The sequence below is a fragment of the Zalophus californianus genome, chromosome 10, assembly GCF_009762305.2.
Source record: "Zalophus californianus isolate mZalCal1 chromosome 10, mZalCal1.pri.v2, whole genome shotgun sequence".
In the NCBI taxonomy this organism is placed as follows: domain Eukaryota; kingdom Metazoa; phylum Chordata; class Mammalia; order Carnivora; family Otariidae; genus Zalophus; species Zalophus californianus.
In genome coordinates, this window is record NC_045604.1 from 90,702,230 (window position 1) to 90,721,687 (window position 19,458).

The 19,458-nt window shown below is 42.8% G+C and overlaps 1 protein-coding gene across 5 annotated transcripts in view; it reads right to left on the minus strand.

Annotated features, from left to right (window-relative positions):
* METTL9 (methyltransferase like 9) overlaps nt 1-19,458 on the minus strand; it is a 46,751-nt gene extending 27,293 nt beyond the window's left edge. For 2 of the 5 annotated variants that reach the window (XM_027610006.2, XM_027610005.2), the window contains exons 1-3: nt 17,007-17,406; nt 5,155-5,345; nt 625-834 (exon numbers count right to left, since the gene is read on the minus strand). In XM_027610006.2, coding sequence (XP_027465807.1) covers nt 625-834; nt 5,155-5,345; nt 17,007-17,171 — 566 coding nt within the window. In that variant the 5' untranslated portion in view covers nt 17,172-17,406. Of the gene's footprint in view, nt 1-624; nt 835-5,154; nt 5,346-17,006; nt 17,407-19,370 lie in introns of those variants that run through there. The other 3 variants (XM_027610009.1, XM_027610004.2, XM_027610003.2) reach the window with 3 other exon arrangements.

Consider the following 19,458-nt stretch of genomic DNA (forward strand, 5'->3'; position numbering starts at 1 on the left):
TTCAGGTTCCCAGAATTGTCAAATCTGTAGAGACATGGCACAGAATGGTGGTTGCCAGGGTCCGGGGAAAGGGAGGGGGAATGATTTGGGGAATAAGTGTTTAATGGGTACAGAGTTTCAGTGGGAAAAACTAAAAGGTTCTAGAGATGGATGGTCGTGATGGTTACATGGCATAAATGTACTTAATACTACAGTCAGTGGTTAAAAATGGCTAAAATGGCAAATTCCATGTTATGTAGTTTACCACAGTAAAAAAAAATTTTTTTTCACTGAAAAACAAAATCCAGGCTTTAAGAATGTCAGATTCCAATCAGGGAAAAGTCTCTCCATATGCTCGACCTTTACCAAGTTGTCCTTCACCTGCCCTTCACCTGCCCTTCTCCTTCTACAGTGCCGTCCCCTCAAGTCCAAAATAATACTGACAAGGAAAGATGATTTCTCTCTGTTTCTACTTTACTGTAATATGGAAAGTTTTAAAAAATTTCTAATCATGGAAAATTGTTTGATTCATATCCTTTAAATAATATACTCCCCAAATGCTCGATTTGGCAGCACATTTACTAAATAAGAAGAAATACATCTAAAACCAAGAAATATACCCCAAACCATGTCTAAAAATTATACCTGTATTTCTTCTTCTGAAGCTGCCATATCATAGTTTCAGACAGCTCAGTGGCATAAATTTCTTCAAAATGAGGGCTCATGATTTTTGTGACTTCTCCATCTCCAGCACCTAAATCAAGAAGTCTATGGGTTTTCCAGTCTGGATTAATTTTTAGCAGTCTCTGAAACTGATCTGGTGAAAACACAAACATTGAGCCTCTTCCTAGCAACCTGGAAAAAAAGGACAAAAATGGAAGAGTCCATGCAAATTAAGCACCCCCACATACATTCAGAGCAACTACAGTAATTCAGCCCCAACAGCCTCCTGAACCTACAAAATGTTTATTTTATGTGATTATATAGTTAAATTATACATTACCTTTTATATGATTTATAGGGTTAAAAGCAAAATTAGTAAAATAAGAAAATACCTCCAGGTATCATTCGGCTCTAAGATTACAAATAATACTCCATAAAGAGTGGGGAAGGGGGAGGAATAAAAAGTGGAAAGGAAACAGGATGAATGAGAGAGGAAGGGAAGGGAAGAAGAATGAGTAAGAAATTAAAAGGTGAATGTGAAGAATTTACATCAAACTAGGAAGGAGAGATGGATGGAGTAATGTTTTCTGTTACAGGCCAACAGAATCAGACTGTAGCACCAGCCAGTAACACTAAGCAGAAAAATCAAATAGGGAAAAAAAGCTGTTATCAAACTAAACAATGGGTGAGGAAAAAAATAGCTTCACTAGCATAGATTTTTAAGAGACACTAGAGAAAAGCAGAAGAGTGGTCCCTATTTTATCAGTTAATTTGCATTTAAAAAGTACACTCATACTTCCATCGATTTATATATTACACAATTGTCTGGGTCCTATTATTTCTTAAGATCCTAGAAAACATTCAAAATCACAGTAATGCCTTTAAAAAAAGAGCTGGAGAGGAGTTAAATGGGGATCAGAGAGAACTCTTGGAACAGGAGCTGTGGCTCAAACCAAGTCTCACGGAAGCATCATGCTGGGGAGCAGAATGCACTCCCCGCTTAGCTCAAATCCTAGTCTTTCCAGGGCAGGGATTCTTCAACTCCCTTTAAGGGGTAGAACTCTTTCTTGAAATGAAGTGGAGCTCAGAGACGACACAGAAATGGTAAATGGAGAGCTGCTGCAGAAATAAGGTTAAGAGCCTTGGAGAAGCTGCCACATCTGGGCCTTTCCCTGCAGCCTGAAGCAGCTCCTGAGGCACTTCCTCTTCAGACCCTGGAACACAGTTTGAAAACCACGGATCTAGGAAATGGCAGGGAAATCTGTACTGTACTGCTACTTTCTGGAAAAAATCATAAGGTACAACATGTCACATGGTGACTGGAAAGATGCGTGCAACCTGGTGCTCCTGGTAAGACCAGTTTTAGAGAAGATTAAAACTGCAGAGTTCATATAACAAACTCCCTCTCTCCCATTTACCCATTAAGGCCTTAGGAGAGTTTAACCATATCTAATAGTGTGTTTACAGTAAATCTTCTGCCCCAGAGAAACGCTAAAAACTAGGGGGCATGGACATCAGAGACTGCTAACTATCCCTTACAGAGAGAAGCGATTTCCTCCAAGACAGTTGTTTTTTTTTAATCTGCTAGTGGAACAATAGGCTGCAGAAAGCAAATCTGCGAAAAGGGACTGAACTGACTGGAAGAGCTTTACAAAGTTTCCCACAGAAGCCAGAGTCCGAGCAGGAAGAGGGTACAGGCCGCATGGCCTGGGGGACACATGTTCCCTGAGTTGGTGCTGACTTGCCACAGGATCAAAAGCAAGTTGCAAAAACAGTTATTTGGCTTAAACTTTCCTAGTTATAAAATAACATGCTTCCCTAGCCAACTTCTTGGGATGTAGGGAACCTGGACGTGGTAATCCTAAAACTCTAGAGCTAGAGGTCATCTGAGGTCAGAGCTCAGGAGGTCATCTGACTTATCTACATTTAAAAGGCACCAAAGAGAGAAACACTGTCCTATTTTCAAAGATCCTGAGCAAAAGAGGCTCCACAAAAAGATTCAAACTGTCGAATCAAAATTCAAGCCCAGTGTTTCTCAACCAGGACCAACTCTGCCTTCTAGGGGGCAGTGGGAGAAGGTGGGGGAGTCTGGGGTAGCAGGTGGGAGCAGGTGGGGAAGTCTGGGATAGTCCCAATGGCTTGGGAATGCTGTCAGTGAGGGAGGCCAGAAAAGCTAGATCTCCTGATACATGTGGGTCAGTCCCACACAATAAGTATCCCACCTAAAATACCAAGACACTCACCTAGCTCAATACAAAGTTTCCAGCAAACACATACCATGCAGAGGTATGGCTCCCTAATTTGTCTTTAATTTCCAAAGTTAGTGATGTTCATGGGGGGGGCGGGGCTGTTAGTGTTTAATAACCAACCTAGGTTCTCTGGCCACAATCTAAGTTCTCTCTAGATGTAGAATCTATAGAGAAGGTGTGCCTCCTTATCAATATTTTCCTTATAATATAAACTCTGAAAACAGCTATCAAGTCTATCCTGACTTGGCCTTCCCCTTGATGATATAAAGGAAGACTGATAAGTATCTTCTTAATTCAAGAAAGTACCATACAGTACAGGATATCTCAGAGATATTGCAAGTCCACTTCCAGACCACTTCAATAAAGGAAATATCACAATAAAGCAAGTCAAATAAATTGTCTGGTTTCCCAGTGCATATGCAAGTTACATTTACAAGATACTGTGGTCTATGAAGTATGCAACTGCATTATGTCTAAAAAAAAAAGTACATACCTTAGTTAAAAAATACTTTATTGCTAAAAAAAAAAAAATGCTAGCCATCAGCTGAGTTTTCACCAAGCCATAATCACTGATCAGAGATTATCATAATATAGTAATGGAAAACTTTTGAATATTGTGAGAATCACCAAAATATGACACTCAGATGCACAATGAGCAAATGCTACTAGAAAAATGGCACTGATAGACTTGTGTGATGCATGGTTATCCCAAGGTTCCAATTAAATAATAAAAAAAATGCAGTATCTGTGAAGTGCAATTAAGAGAAGTGCAATAAAATGAGGTATGCCTGTAATTATTTCAGAAAGAGACGGGCATTCATGGTAATAATCTATCATGGATGGAAAGTACCAACAGGCTCAAAATTAAGCTTTCAGGTGAGATAGGACCCAGGACAAGACATGTTTTGGGAGAGTGGGAGGTGAGAGCCATAGATAAGGAAACCCAAAGGGATTGATTAAATGTGTTGCCTCTCTTTGACCAAACTGTGAAATTCCAAATCAGGGAATTTTAACCAGGATCCAATGGGGTGGAAGTTGGGGGTAGGGGTAGGAGTGAAGGTGAGAGGTGGTTCAGAGTTTGAAATCTCCCAAAATTCTATGTGAAATGTTGAATGTAAATACTATTTGAAGAGAGGACTCCTACCTTTTATCATTTTTAAAGAGGTGAAGGACCCCATAAAGGATAAGAATTACTGCTACAGTAACTTGTCCCCCTTCCAAAGAAAAATAATACAGTACAGAACAGACCCTCAGAGCAGCCAATTTTAGAAACAAAATGTCAGACCAAGTTGTATCAACTCAACTACCTACACAAAAATAACAACTGTTTCCTGAAGCAAACAAGGCAACTTCATATAAACAATGAAGAAAATCAAGGAAGAAATCTTGAGAAATGGCTGGTGGTGCCTAAAAACATATTTAAGGACCAGATGATAGACTGGGGATCCAGACATTCAGGAGAAACTGGCTCCAAACCTCAAGGGGAAAAAAAAGTAGGCCCAACCAGTGGCTTTAAGCAGTCCAACAAGGCTTCGTAAACCCTGAACCCTACTGATTTTCTCCTTGGCATTCTAGATTCTTGGGCCTTGGGGATGTTTGAAAATTTGGCCAAGGAAAGATAAAAAATATTCCTGAAGTTTCTTCCATGGATTTATATGCGAGAATCACTCTGGAGATAGGTACTTCCACAGTAAGCTTAAAAGATTCTGGTGAGCCTAGACATTATGTAAGAACAGATTTTGTAACCTTCACTTGAAATAAACCATCACATGTTGTGTTGATTAATTAAATCCCCCCAAAAAACCTGCTCCTAGGAAGTGTGCTTAAGGCAAAGATTTTACTCTTCAGTTTATGTTAAGGACTTAGTTCTTGCTACTCTCTACCATAGGGAACTAGCAGCATTATGGGCATCACTTGGGAGTTCGTTAAAAATGCAGAATCTCAGGCCCCATACCTACTGACTCACAATCTTTATTTTAACCAGATCTCCAGGTTGGTTCTTGTACACATCAAAGCTGAGAAGCACTGCTCCAAGGAGAACTCCCACTGTAGAAATACAGACTAACGAGGTTCTTTATCAAGTTGTGGTGAATTTAAAAAGCATAACTGCAGAAGGCTGAAGATACTGGACCCACTACCAAGGATTCTGACTAGTAGAAGTGTCATAGCTGAGGTAGTCAACACGTTCAACAAAATAACTTCTCTCTTTCATTTTCTCTTTATAAATCTAAGGATAAGGAAAAAATACATAAGATTCACTTACCCATTGATAGATGTTCTAGACATAAACAGGCTAAAAACGGATGACACGAAAGAGTGATATAATTGGATAAATAGCCAGCCCGATTTCTCAATGCTGTTATTTAAGAAGATCTGCGTTCCTTGGTCAAGGTAGCTCTGAACAAAGACAGCCTGGAGTGATTCGCATAATTTCTCTCTGTTGCACACATACCACTAAAAAAGAAGAAGAAAAAGTGAAAACACACAACTAAAGTGTCATCTAAGAAGTCCAAAAACAAAAGCCAGAGGACTAAATCAAATCTAGTATTTCCAAATATTATAATCTCATGGCACTTGGCACTTTGAGGATAATCATCTCTTATACTCAGATGACCTATAAAGCGTAAAATACTTCTACATACATAATTTCTCACTTAATTCTCATTCGGGGTCTTGCGGGGGAGTGTGGGAAGGTTGAACAGGTTTCTGAGTCATGCAGCTTTAGTAGGTTAGTAGGAGGCAGAGCCAGGCCATAGTCCAGGTGTTCTGAGTCCTGGCCTAATATTTCAGTCTCTATACCCCCAGTACCCTGAGATCTAGGAAAGTTCTGTTGGCCTCTCCTTCACTGAAAATCAACATCAGAAGGCAAAAACTAGCATTATTAACTTTGTTTTTAGATAAGGAAACAGTCACATAATGCAGTGATTTAATTCAAAACCACCAAACAAATCAATGGCAGAGTAAGCAGCAGAAGTTAACACTCCGGTGACCAGATTAATCTGCCTTTCTTCTTATAGGCTATGTAGAGGCCTTTAGAAATAGCGAGGTCGGGCACCTGGGTGGCTCAGTTGGTTAAGCGACTGCCTCTGGCTCAGGTCATGATCCTGGAGTCCCGGGATCGAGTCCCACAACGGGCTCCTGCTCGGCGGGCAGTCTGCTTCTCCCTCTGACCCTCCCCCCTCTCATGTGCTCTCTCTCATTCTCTCTTTCAAATAAATAAATAAAATCTTTAAAAAAAATAGAAATAGCGAGGTCATATGACATTCTCACAAACAGGGGCAATATGTGCTTGAGAAAGATTAAAAAGTTACTTAAGGTCACACTGCAACAACAAGAAGACAAAGTGATTACATGCTGGAGAACCAGGTATCTAGGAACAGGCTCTAACCAGAACGCACTTTTGAGAACAAAATTCAAGAACCTCAACCGTGGATAAAATGTAATCCTCCACGATAAATGTTTTCCATTTTCATTTAGAGTTAGCATACCAGGGAAGGGGGGAGGTAGACTGTAGGGTAGGCCAGCTTTAGAGTCAGCTCCACGGTCAAGTCCCGGCTCTGCCATTCCTGTGTAAACTCAGACAAGTCACTTAATCTCTGAGCCTCGTTCATTCATCTGTAGACTAGAGATGTCACTGGTATCTATCTATCCTAGTAGGGTATTGAGAGGATTAAACAAGATAATGCAGCCAAATCCTCAATATAGTACCAGACACACATAAGAATCCTATAATAACAGCAATGAGATTCCTCTAACATGGTCTGATAAATAAGAGTAGGCCATTAATTACAATGATGAAACTGTAGGGTTGACCAGTTATTATTAATCCATTATCTGCTAAGAAACAATCAATTTTTCCCAGTAAACAGTCTATTGGCCAAAAGCAATTTGCTTCCCCCTCACAAATATGACCATTTATCAGCAGGTGTCCCGTAACTGCTTACACAACTGGTGGACCAATTTTACAGTCAGCCAAAGCTTGCTAAATGCTGAATGAAATCCTGGGTAACATTCCTGACACTAACATTGAAAGGAACCAGGTAGAAACTAATACAAACAAGCAAACAGGCACATTAAAATCACAAAGATTAACTCATCTTTTTTACAAACCCTATATCCAAACTAGATACCAAATCTCCCAGCTGTTGACTGATTTGTGTTAATTCACCATTTAAACACTGTTACCAAAACTGCTTGGACTTGAAAACAATTTTCATTTTTTCTACTCTATATGGTAAGCTCTGAAGCTTCTTATATTTACTGTCTACACTTCTTTCCTTGGTCTGAAAATGTTCTTGCTTAATCATTAACTAACTCTTAATATTCATTGTGCCTGAAGTTATGCCCCAGTGCAGGTCATAAACCATTTTTTATTATACTCATGACCTTCTGGTGCACATTCTGAACTCTGTAATACTGAGGCCACTCTGACTTTTATTTATTTTTTATTCTCTGAAATGACTAATCAAGATGAAAGCCATCACCTTGGTAGTAGGCAATCAGGTACATTCTATTAACGCAGACAAGAAGCCATTCAAGTGAAACAGAGGAGCTAAGAATTCCCTTGGCATCCACTTGTAAATGGACAACTGGAACAACAATGGACTCTGACTTCCAGAACTAAGCAAGACTTGGCATCATTAACTGCAAATATTGCTTTCAAGTACCAAGAGGAAAACTCAAGTTCTTAACAGCATTTCTCTCAATTTGTTGACATTAACACATGTGGTTGAACCTTTATAGCCAAACAAGGTTTCAGAAAAGAAACTGCTGGGGCGCCTGGGTGGCTCAGTCAGTTAAGTACCTGCCAGCGGCTCAGGTCATGATCCCAGCGTCCTGGGATCAAGCCCGGTGTCGGGCTCCCTGCTCAGCGGGGAGCCTGCTTTTCCTCCCTGCTCCTGCTCTCCCTCACTCTCTCTCTCTCTCTCTCAAATAAATAAAATCTTAAAAAAAGAAAAGAAACTGCTTACTGAACAGAATGTGCTACAGAATAAAAGGAGTAAAGCCCTCCTCCTTAAAGATAAAGGTTGAAATCCGTGTTCCTCCTGACCATCTGCAGGATACAAAAGTCAACTCCAAAAGCAGCATTATTCGTAATTACCAAAAAGTGGAAACAACCCAAATACCCATCAACTGATGGATAAACAAGGTATGACTGATCCATACAACAGAATAGGGATTATTCAACCATAAAAAGCAGTGAAGTACTGATTAATGTGACAACATAGATGAACTCTGAAAACATTATGCTAAGGGAAAGAAGCCAGTCACAAACGGCCACAAATAATACGATTTCACTCTCATAATCACTCTCATAAAGTGTCCAATAGGTAGATCCAGAGACAGGAAGTAGATTGTAGTTGGCAAGAGGGAGTGTCTACTAATGGATACGGGGTTTCTCTCTGGAGTGAAAAAAATGCTCTGAAATTAGAGTGGTGATGGCTGCACAAATCTGTGAAAACACTAAACACCACCGAGCTGTGCATTTTAAAAGGATGAATTTTATGGTATGTGAATTATATCTCAATAAAGGTGTTTTTTTTACATACACATACTTCTGGCATTTTTATCTTCCAGAAATTAAAAGTGGTTTGAAAATTTAAGTGACCCGGCAAACCTCTTTAAAAATGCAAATTTTTAAATGCAAATCTGATCACATCACAACCCTGCTTCACATAAGTCTAAAGTTAATACCCAAAATGCTCAATATGGCTTCCCAGGCCCTACACAGTTTGTCCATTTTGTGTCCACAGCCTTACCTCCTAACACTGTCTGCCACCCATAACCCCTGGTCATTTGCTATGTCACAACACTGCACCCCTCTCTTTTTCTGGAAGGCTCCTTTCTCATGGCTGTCTCACATGGTGTTTGCTTTGTCCCCTGCATTTCCCGCATCACCGCAACCCACTTTCTCTTCACCTGGTTAATTCGACCTAAGCCTAAATATTTCTTCAAGTATGTTTGCCTTGAACTTGCAGACTAGGCAGTGTCCCCCCCCCCCCATTCGAATACCCTCTCCTATATACCATATATCTCCTCAGCAACATTTATGACCACTGAATTGAGTAACTGTACATAATTGTATTTTCAGTGTCTATCCTCCCAGGGAGACAAAGTTTCATAAAGGTAGGGACAATGACTGACTTCAGTGCCTGGCACAGATACAATGAACAATAAATGTTCGTCAAATCAATCATTGTTAAAATCACAGGCAGTCTAAGGGCGTGGCTCAGTGGGTTAAGTGTCTGACTCTCGATTTTGGCTCAGGCCATGATCTCAGGGTCCTGAGATGGAGCGCTGGTTGGGCTCCGTGCTCAGCAGGGAGTCCGCTTCTCTCTCCCTCTCCCTCCGCCCCTCCGCCCCTCCCCCTGCTCACGCGCACTCTCTCGCTCTCTAAACAAATAAATAAATCTTAAAAAAAAAAAAATCACAGGCAGCCTCACAGAATTTGGAGGTTCTAGCAAAATCCTAGAGGGGATATAAGGACAGCCACAGAGATAGCTGTCACTGGGTTTCTGTCAATTTCTAAAACTTCAAGGTTTTTGAAAGGTCTTGCTTTTCTTAAGTTATTTTATTATTTTACTTTATTTAAGTAATCTCTACACCCAATGTGGGGCTTGAACTCATGATCCCAAGATCAAGAGTCATATGCTCCACTGACTGAGCCAGCCAGGTGTCCCTGAAAGGCCTTGCTTAAACCCACTTCTGCAAACAGTGGTTAAACCTACCCACTCACCACAAAATTGCATCATCCCAAGCAAGCAACAAAGGACAACACTGACTGAACACCTACCTTGTGCCAGGCACCTGGCCAAGTGCTTCACATTTCATTTACCACCTCACAACTTCTGGATAAACGGGAAGCCTGGGGTTTCTAAGCACTTCCAGCTGATTCGGGTTCCTATTCTAGGTGCGTGTTGTTTTATAAAAGTTTCCTTCAAAGAAGCTTCTCTTTAGTCTATCCAGTGTGTCTGAGATTCATTTTCAGAAAAGAAAGCAGGACCATTCTGTCTAACTAAACTGGACTGGGTGTGTTTAGAGAAAAGATAATCTGATCTAGATAGCAACTAAATTACAGGGTTTCTCAGCCTCAGCATTACTGACATTTGGGACCAGATAATCCTTTTGTTACAGCATCTGTCCAATGCATGATAGGATATTTAGCAGCATTCCTAGCCTCTACCCATCAGATGCCAGGTGCACTCCCCACCAGTCATGACAACCGAAAACATCCTAGACACTGCCAAACATCCATCCCCTGGGAGGCAAAATCACTACTGCTTGAGAATGACTACATGGGCCAACCCAGAAAATTTCATTAGTGTTTCCTAATTATCACAGCTTAACAGTGATCCAGGGAAAATAAAGATGAACTAGCCTCCAGGAACTTACACTCCAGAGGAGAAAAAAATCAGAAACCAAGGGAACCGAGAGAATCATAATGGGATTATGATCTTGGCCAGGACCTTCAGGCCTTAAATAAGCAATCCCTTGCTCTAAGATTAGATAGCTGATAGAAAATCAATGCAGGAGCCCCTGCAACCATTTGGCGGTCCCCCGGAGTTCCTCTCTCCAGACAATCCAGCTTAAATGAAAAGCTGTAACGAGCTCACAGCACTGGTGGCCTGTCTGTAGGCTCCCATGCACTTTCAAGCAGGTGAGTTCTTTGAATGTGTGCTCCTCAAAGACGACAGAGACCAAGGTGCGCAGGCAAGAACAAAGCACCAGCTTGTTAAATGTTCACATTGGAAGGACTGTGTTCCCATCCTACTTACAGTAGGCTGGCCTCCTCAGCTGGAGACTGGTGTCTGGAAAAATGTCATCTTAGCAACCTCCTTTAAAGCTTACTTGAATTTTCTTCAATCCAAATAAGTAAGGAAATCTTTTAAATAACAAATTCTAATCAAACCAAGTTATGCCACGCAGTCATCTACTGATGCCAAGTACAAAGTAGAATGTGATAACTAACCAAGACATCTTCTAAAAATTACAGTAAATAGCAATGTTATCCCTACTTGCAGCAGACTATAAAGATACTAAAAATTAGACACATAAACAGCCAAATCAGGTAGACGTGAGTTCTTAACGTGTATGTGACAGTATTCACTAATCAAAATAATAAGGTATTAGGTCAGGTCTTACAGATTAAGCCCCTGAACATCTCCTAATCTTTATATAACCTTGGTGGATGAATCATTCCTTCAAAGCATAAATGCAATTTTCCTATAAGATTATATTTGCTTATCAGACCGAGGGACACAATTAGAAGTTTTTCTGAATTTCTTTTTGAGTTCCTCAATAGTCAAGCGTCTGCTATATAATAGTCTTTTCTTCCAAAATACAAAGGACTTGAGCACAGTAGTAGAATTGGAATTAGAAAATTATTTTAAAAAGCCAACGTCCTGATTTTAGGTAATATGGTATAATAAAAAAATAAATATTTGGTCTTTAACCCCTAGATCCAGGCAGAGCTCCTAAAACCCTTGGGGAATCTCCTGAGTGATAAGAGAATATTTTGCATGCTAATACGATGGGGGGGGGGGTACTACTGGAACTTTCAGCCCCACCGCCAATCTGTAGGGAAGGGAGAGGAGCCAGAGATTGAGTTCAATCACCAACGTCAATGATTTAATCAGTCATGCCTAGGTAATGAAACCTTCATAAAACTGCTAAACTACAGGGTTCTGGGAGCTTCCACGTTGCTGAACACACTGATGTGCTGGGAGGGAGGGTGGCTCACCTGGAGAGGACACGGAAGCTCTGTGCCACCGTCCACCCGCCCCCATACTTTGCCCTATGCATCTCATCCATTTGGCTCTTCCTGAATTGCAGCCTATAATTTATAATAAACCAGTAAACGTGTAAAGTATTTTCCTAAGTTCTGGGTCATTCTAGCAAATTATCTAACCTGATGGAGGGTTGTAAGAACCTCAGAATTTGTAACAAAGTTGGGCAGAAGCATGGGTAGGTAGTCTGTGCACCCACAACTTGCAGCTGGCATCTGAAAGGAGGGCAGTCTTCTAGGATGGAGCCCTTAAACTTCTGGACGGATGTTAATTCTGGGTTGTGTCAGAAAAGAAATGAATTGTAGGACACCCAGCCAGTGCCAGAGAATTAGTTGGTGTCAGAAAAAAAGACACCATAGGTAAGATTTTTTTTCCCCAACATTAAGCTTGACCAAAGCATGCACAAACTGGATGAAGGCCCAAACTTGGAACGGTTGTCCCATCCCTGTCTAACTCACAAGCTGCAAAACTCCAACTGGTGTTTTTGTATAGTTACATAGCTTCAGTGTCTACACAGAGGTCCACTAGAGTGGAGGCAGTTACCTATTAAGGAGGCACCCTACTTTCACAGACCCTCTGACAACACAAAGTTTCCTAGGAGAGACATCATGAAAAGGTGGGGAAAGCTTGGGCCTTGAAACCAGACAGAGCTGGGGTCAAAACCCAAATTGCCACCTACCAACTGTCTCCCGAGCAAATTTTCTCTCTCTTAGGCTCACTCTTCTATCAAAAAAGGGGGTGTAGCACCTACCTCTGGGAGTTGTTACGAGGATGAGAGAGGATGATACATTAAAGCGTCTGGCACACAATAGAAGCACAATAACTTGATTTCCTTCCCCTTCCTGTCCAAGGCCCACAAAAGCCAGTCAGAGAACTGAAGTTCAAGGGAATGCCTAAAAGCCACACTGTAGGTCTGGGCACCCAGCCATTCTCAAAAGGAATGAGTAACCAAAGACCTGAGGCATTTAGTACCACTAAAAACAATTGGAAAGGCTCCACTGATGGGATCCATGAACACAGAATCTTTTCTACTACAGGGGGTGGTCAGACCAGGCCTGACGACATTGACCTCACAGCTAAGGCTTCAAAAATCACATTCTAAGTTTTGCAATGAGTCCTATCAGTCCAGACATTCAATCACTGACACTTTCTTGTATCTAAGCACAGCATAAGAGTAAATCTTCAAACCATTCTTTATTTTTCCACAAATGACACAAACCTAAACCAACAACCTCTTTATGTGAGATTTTCAACCTCTTTATGTGAGATGTGAATGACAGGGCACCCTCACGTCCATGTAGGGAAACAATTCATATGGATTAGATTAAGTTGTTTCAGCTCTGATTTAATAAATAAATTATTGGCAATTTTCATTTCAAATACTCACTCACTGCTAGAATTTTATAATCCTAAGATTTTACCAAAGCTTCAGAAGGTCTGAACAACTGTCTTTTACTGGCAATTACCAGGGTGCCCTCAAATACCTTCAAAGGGGAACATAAAGGCCTCTGGTATATCCAGCAGAAGAGAGAGATCCTAGTGTTCCGTGAAATTGAAGCAAACACTTATACAGGGTTTCAACACAGATTATAAGGAAAGAAACTCTTTACAAAATCTCTTTGGTATTCGGCTACAAAGGCCTCCAGGTTCTGGAAGGCAGTTCAGGAGAGGACACAAATCCACCAGTGTCCATCTGGCTAGCTGGCAACTGCCCCTGAGCATTGTTAACTCATGCCTGACTTTGGTCAGCCTCCACAAGTAAATGAAGAGGGGACAGGAGGTCGAATCTGTCCACAGCACAACCTTTGACCTATGGCTGTGATGTCCAAGTATTTTTTTTATTTGGAAAAAAAAAATCGTTTCAATTATCTTAAATCCCTGCTTGTAACATAACACAGTTCTGAACTTTTTTAAAAAGGTGAAAAAATAAGGCAGATACACACAAACTTCCAATTTTAAGTTACACCTTACTAATTCCAGATAACCAATGTTACCTGTGCTCTTAAAAATCCTTACAGTACATCACCTGAAGAAACTGTCTTGGCCTGGTTCCACAGAGTCCCATAACAATTCTTTTTTGCTCCATCGACTCAGAAACTATTGAATGACTTATTATCAAGAACCTAGTTAGCAGGGCCTTAGAGTCCTTTCAAGTTTCAGTAGCTCCATAATAGTTGCATTAACTTTAAGCAGTAGGTACAATGCATCAAAAACACTAGATCCAAAGTTTTTGTTGTTGCTATCTTCAAGTTCCAAGCCTGCCAATACCGAAAAGTGACATATCTAGTTTCTCACTGCCTGGCTCTATTTCTTCCCAATGAGTCAAACCATCCACTGTGCAACCTGTGATTAAGAAATGTGCTCCTGATGAAGGAAGCTGGAAAGTTTCTTTGGGGAAAACTCATTTTCTAGAAGGGGCCACTTGTAGGTCATAAAGTACCAACCACGCTATTCAGCTGCTGCAGCATGAAGTACTTGCAGACAAGTAAACGAATGTGGTGGCTCTATGCCAACAAAACTTTATTTGTAGACACTGGAATCTGAATTTCATATAAGAAATGTTCACATGTTACAAAAATATTATATATTTTCTGCGACCATTTAAAAATGTAAAACTAATCTGACTTCATAGGCTGTAACAAGTCAGTGAGCCCAATTTGGCCTGCAAGCCATATCCTGGCTTTAAGAGAAGCCCTTCCTTGCTTCTCCCTTGCCCAAAATGAAAAATAATCCCAGTTTTGAAGCTAGCACACCCAACCAAGTTATTAAAATGGTGCTGCTCCTACAATTTTAGAGCGACTTTAGCTCAAAGGAGCCTTGCATCTCATCTCTAGGCGATAGTAAATAAATAATTTTTAATGATAAACATTTCCCAAGATCTCTCTTTTAACCAGAGAATCCTCCACCATAATTTCTTCATAAAATAACCATAAAGAAAACTTGTGCTAAGTACGGTTCAATTAAATCCATAACCCCACTTTCATGCAAATCCAAAAGAACCAGATGTGGCTGGCTATGGAACCCACACACCCAAATGAACACCAGAAAACCTTGCATGAAACTATAAATTTGAAGAGGGAAAGAATGTTAGAGTTAAGTTACTTCACAAGTCAGAAAGTTTATAAGGCAAACCTAGGATCCTGGAATATAAATCATCAACGCAGCATTCTGCAGAGGGGACAGTCCCCTCTTTTACTTTATCTCACTGTGGTTTCTACACAGTTTCTTTTGTTCATTTTCATCTTTATTCACGGGCAATATTTTCATAATGTCAATGCATCACCTCAAAATAACCTCTGGATTGATCACTCTAAGGAAAAGGGCCAATCCCCCCCTAAATATTCAGAAAGTACCAGATTAGTCTTCACCTTGGAGAACATAGCTGCCAAACTGTTAGTCCAACTGGTTAAAACACACCTGTGTACACACATACCTGAGTAGCTCAGAAGTGTAACAAAGTAAAGGAGATATCTGAAACCAGTATCAGTTTTCCTCAGAACCTAACTGATTCAGTTTTAAAAAGGTACAAATTAGAAAGTACCTCCTGTTAGGAGATAATGTGAGGCACTGTCTATAGTCTACCTATTCCAAAAAAACCAAACTACTTAAACAGCTTTTCAATTTTTAAAATATAACCAATTCCTCCATAAGCAGTGAAAACATATCAAGTGTGTTATAGTATACATAATCAGGAGTCATCAATACCTACAGCTAAGAGACTCAACCGTAATTCCACAACAGTGGAAATCTGCGTCCTTTTTATCCTACCCAGAACCTTATTTCTACCAATTATTGAAAATGACGTTTCTAATTCATTGTTTTACACCACCATCCATATTCCATATGGCTATGTGACATTCTGGTAACTGTACATTATCACTGCAGTACTTTAGGGTTTTCTCTGAGAATGATTAGTGTTAAGTAATTAACCCGTTGCAAAGAATGTGGTTTTACAACTTAGGATCACCTACTGACTTTAAGTACACTCCTAACAATATCATAGGCATGATTACCTAACAAATTACAATAGCTGTGGGATCACAAAAAATTTCATGGAAATGTATGATTTCCTTTAAAAATAGAAAAGGGGCCACGATCAGTAATTACTAGATAAAAACTAAACACTACTTTTCTTAATGAATTGCTTTATGTCCTTAGATAATTCTTTACTTTCATTAGAATACACGGAATCCACCCCAGTGTAAACTCTCTGAACGCCTGGCATAGTAAGAAACCTAACATAGGAAAATGAGAAATCTATGAAAACGATGAGACACAAAATGGGGAATAATCGCTTACTGCTCTCTGGAAAGGCAAAATGCACTATAAATGCTAGCAATTATAAGCCAACACTCCGGCAGAGTTCGAAAGCCTCCTTTCAATGAATTCAAGGTTAACCACAAACTACATTACAGTCAAAAATGAAATATCACTCCTAATTCTGCAGTTGACCAGCAAATACTTCTGTTAAGTGGCACAAAACTCAGCTAATGAAAAGACGACCTAACCGGTCACCTCGCACGGTTCACGATCCGCAACTCTGAAAGGAATTCACTCCTGCCTAATTCTGTTTTTTAAAAAACCCTTCCAGGAAAAGCTTGCATCATCTTCTTTCCTAACCACATCTTTCCGGTCAGATAACCAACACCGAAGTTGAAAGGAGATCTCTCTTAGGCCGGAGGGGGAAGGTGCAGGAGGATGGGAGTGTGAGGACCTGTCAAACACATTTTTTTTTAACTGCCGAGGGAAAATGTCACCCGAATAAGCCCAGAGAGTTAAATGGCTCACGATGCATGGTTAAATTTCTTTATGGCCCTTTGTATGCTCAGAGATTCGACCAGACAAAAAGAGGGACCGGCTTTTCGCTTTGATTCCCGGGAGTTATAAAGGCAGTCCAGGGTAATGGGCTCGGTCTGGTCGTTTACACCGCAGGCCCCGGGGCCAGATGGATGCCCGCGGCCACGCGCCCGCCCCAAAGTTCCTGCGCCCTGCGGCCGGGCGCTTGCGATCACCGCCCGGGAGCCGGGAACAATGCGGGGCTCCGGGGCCCACCCTCGGGCCCCGGGAGGAACCGGGAGGCCGTTCTCCGCCCGCGCCCGGGAACAAAAGGCGCCGCGGGGCCCTGGGCCGAGCGCCCGGGGGTGGCGGCCGCAGCGCCCGGCCGGGAAGACGTCGGGAAAACTTTCTGAAGGGCCGAGGCGGCGGGGGGCGACGGCCCGGGGGGGCCCTCTCTCGCCGCGGCGCCCCGCACAATAGCGGGGCCGAGCGCGGGAAGGCCCGGCTGCCACGCCCCCGCCCGGCCCGGGCCCGATCCCGGCCGGCCGCGTACCTGGTGGTTCTCCTTCCTGCCGCCCGCGGCCGCAGCCGGCCCGCCGGGGCCGCTCGTCATGTTCACGTACAGGGAGCGGGTGAGCGGGCTCCGCAGCGTCCACATCCTCCGCGCCAGCCACACGGACGCCAGGCTCAGGCACAGCCAGCCCACGAACAGTCTCATCGGGGGCCGCGGCCGCTCGTTCGGATCACCGCCGGCGCCGGGGCGAGAAGGAGGAGGCGCCGCCGCCTCCGGCCGCCGCCGCCACCGCCCGGGCTCGAGCCATCGCGCCCAACTTGCCCATCCAGCCCCTTCAGGGCCAAGGCGGGGGGTGGGGAGGAGCGGGCGGCGCACAGCCTTCCCGCCTCCCCCTTCCTTTCCGCCCGCGGAACGCCGCCGCCGCCGGCGCCAGTTTCCACCCGGAGCACGTAAGAGAGACCGGGGCGCGCTCCCCGGTTGATTGAGCCGCCGGCCGGGAGGCGGGACAAAGGGAGCGCGCATTCGGCCGGCGCGCGTCCACACCTTCCGTCTGGGCCGGGGCTCCATGTAATGGCGGAGATGATTTTAATTTTCTTAGAGTAGGGGCGATACTTCAGAAGGTAGTTCCTGAAACCTTCCGGTCTCTCCAAAGTGGTGCCCTTAGGACTTCTGGTCATTCCTCGCTTTAGTCGTTGCGTCTGGGTGCTTCATCCCCCCACCCCCCGGCCCCGGCAGGACTTCCACCTGGTTGTGCAGATCGACCCGGGGGTGAGGAGAGGGGAGTCTCCTGCCGTTCGTACGTCCATACTGTCAGACCAACACCTTGCCTGGGACGGACGCTGCCAGTTCTTAACTGTCACTGGCTCGGCTGCGTGGTTTCCTATTTACATTTAGAGCCGACGAGCCAGACCCCCACCCCTACGGCCTCCACCCTGCTCCGGAGGAGCTACAAAGCAGTCAGGAATCTGGCGTGGGGGCGGGGGAAGGATATCACCAAACTCTCCCCTCCTCCCAGTCCTGTTCCCCGAGCCTGGCAAGTTGCTGGCTACATGTTTCTAAGAGGCATCAGTGAAAGCTCTGCCTTTGTTGGAAGCTACTGCAGCTGGGACACCGGCAAGTAATATTTTGAGGTACTGACGACCCTGCCCAAGAATGAAGACCAGCCCCCCGACACACACACACACACAAATCAGAGTCCCTTGCTGCTAGTTTCCTTGAACAGGCGGAAGTTGGACCCAACACTCTTAAAGCAAACTCAGCTCTGGAAGCAGTCATTTAGCCGGATGTTTCTTTGATCATTTATAGCACGAGGAGACTTAGCAACGTTTCAGAACTGAAGGGTTACCCTGTGTTCCTGTGTCTGAAGTTCTTCCTGCTGCTACAACCAAGCTACAACTAAGGAGTAACATATTTCACAGGTTCTCTAGCTTCAACACCTTTCCAGGTTTGTTTAGAAACTGCTTTTAATTTCACTGCACTAGAAATAATGTAAATACATTTATTTTAGTTCCAAAGAAACAAGCCTTTCCGTTTACTCCAATATTGCTCTTCAGAGATTGTCATTTGTGAAACAGTGGTATGGTGATCCACTGATGAGGAACAAAATCGTCCTTTACCCACAAACATTTTTAGTAGCTTCTTAAGAACCTCAGCTCAGCACTTTTAGGTTAACAGGGATGTCTTGTTGCCTAATGTGAGGTAGGCTATATAACTAACAAAAACACGGGGCGGGGAAAGGGGGAGGATACTTTGTGTTCTCTCTTTTCAGTATACTCCCTAACTGCTTCCTGCCAAAACTGCAAAGAGCAAGAACCTTCCTAAATCTAGTTCAAACCTCTAGTGGTCCTGGCCCTCGTCATCAAAACTATATGAGCCAGTCCGAAGAATTCAGTTTGTTTACCAGGTCACCTTTCCCTCTATCTCTTGAAATCAGTGTCAGATAAAGCAGCTCTGTCTGTGCCAAAAGAAACCCTTCATATTTTTAGAGGGGGTGGGGTGGGGAGGAGGGTGAAAGCAGCAAGAGTATGTAAAGTGACATATTTCATTCCTGAAAACAAAGGAGTCAGAAAGGTATGCCCCCCAACTATAGAGTAAACCTGAGGAGCCACAGCTTAGAGACTACAAACTGTGTCAGATGAACAAGAAGCAACTAGACAGCTGCTGCACTCAAGGATTTGGAGGTCCGTTGACGGCCATGGAGCCTAGCATCTCAAAGGAGCAGATTTTCGTTTTATACCTGAGCAGCTGGCCTGGAAAAATAAATCACCCACACATTTAAAAGACTCTATAATAATCACAAAATAGTCAAATACATGTTATTTACACTTAGCAAGCACAGGAAGACACCAAAGCACAACACAATCAAATGATTTGCCTAAAGGTAGAGCAAATTCAATAGCAGACCTTTTCATAGAACTTGGTATCCCAGCTCGTGATCCTTCGATCCATCAAAGAAGCCTCAAGCCTCGCTGTCTCTCTCTCTTCTCAGAGA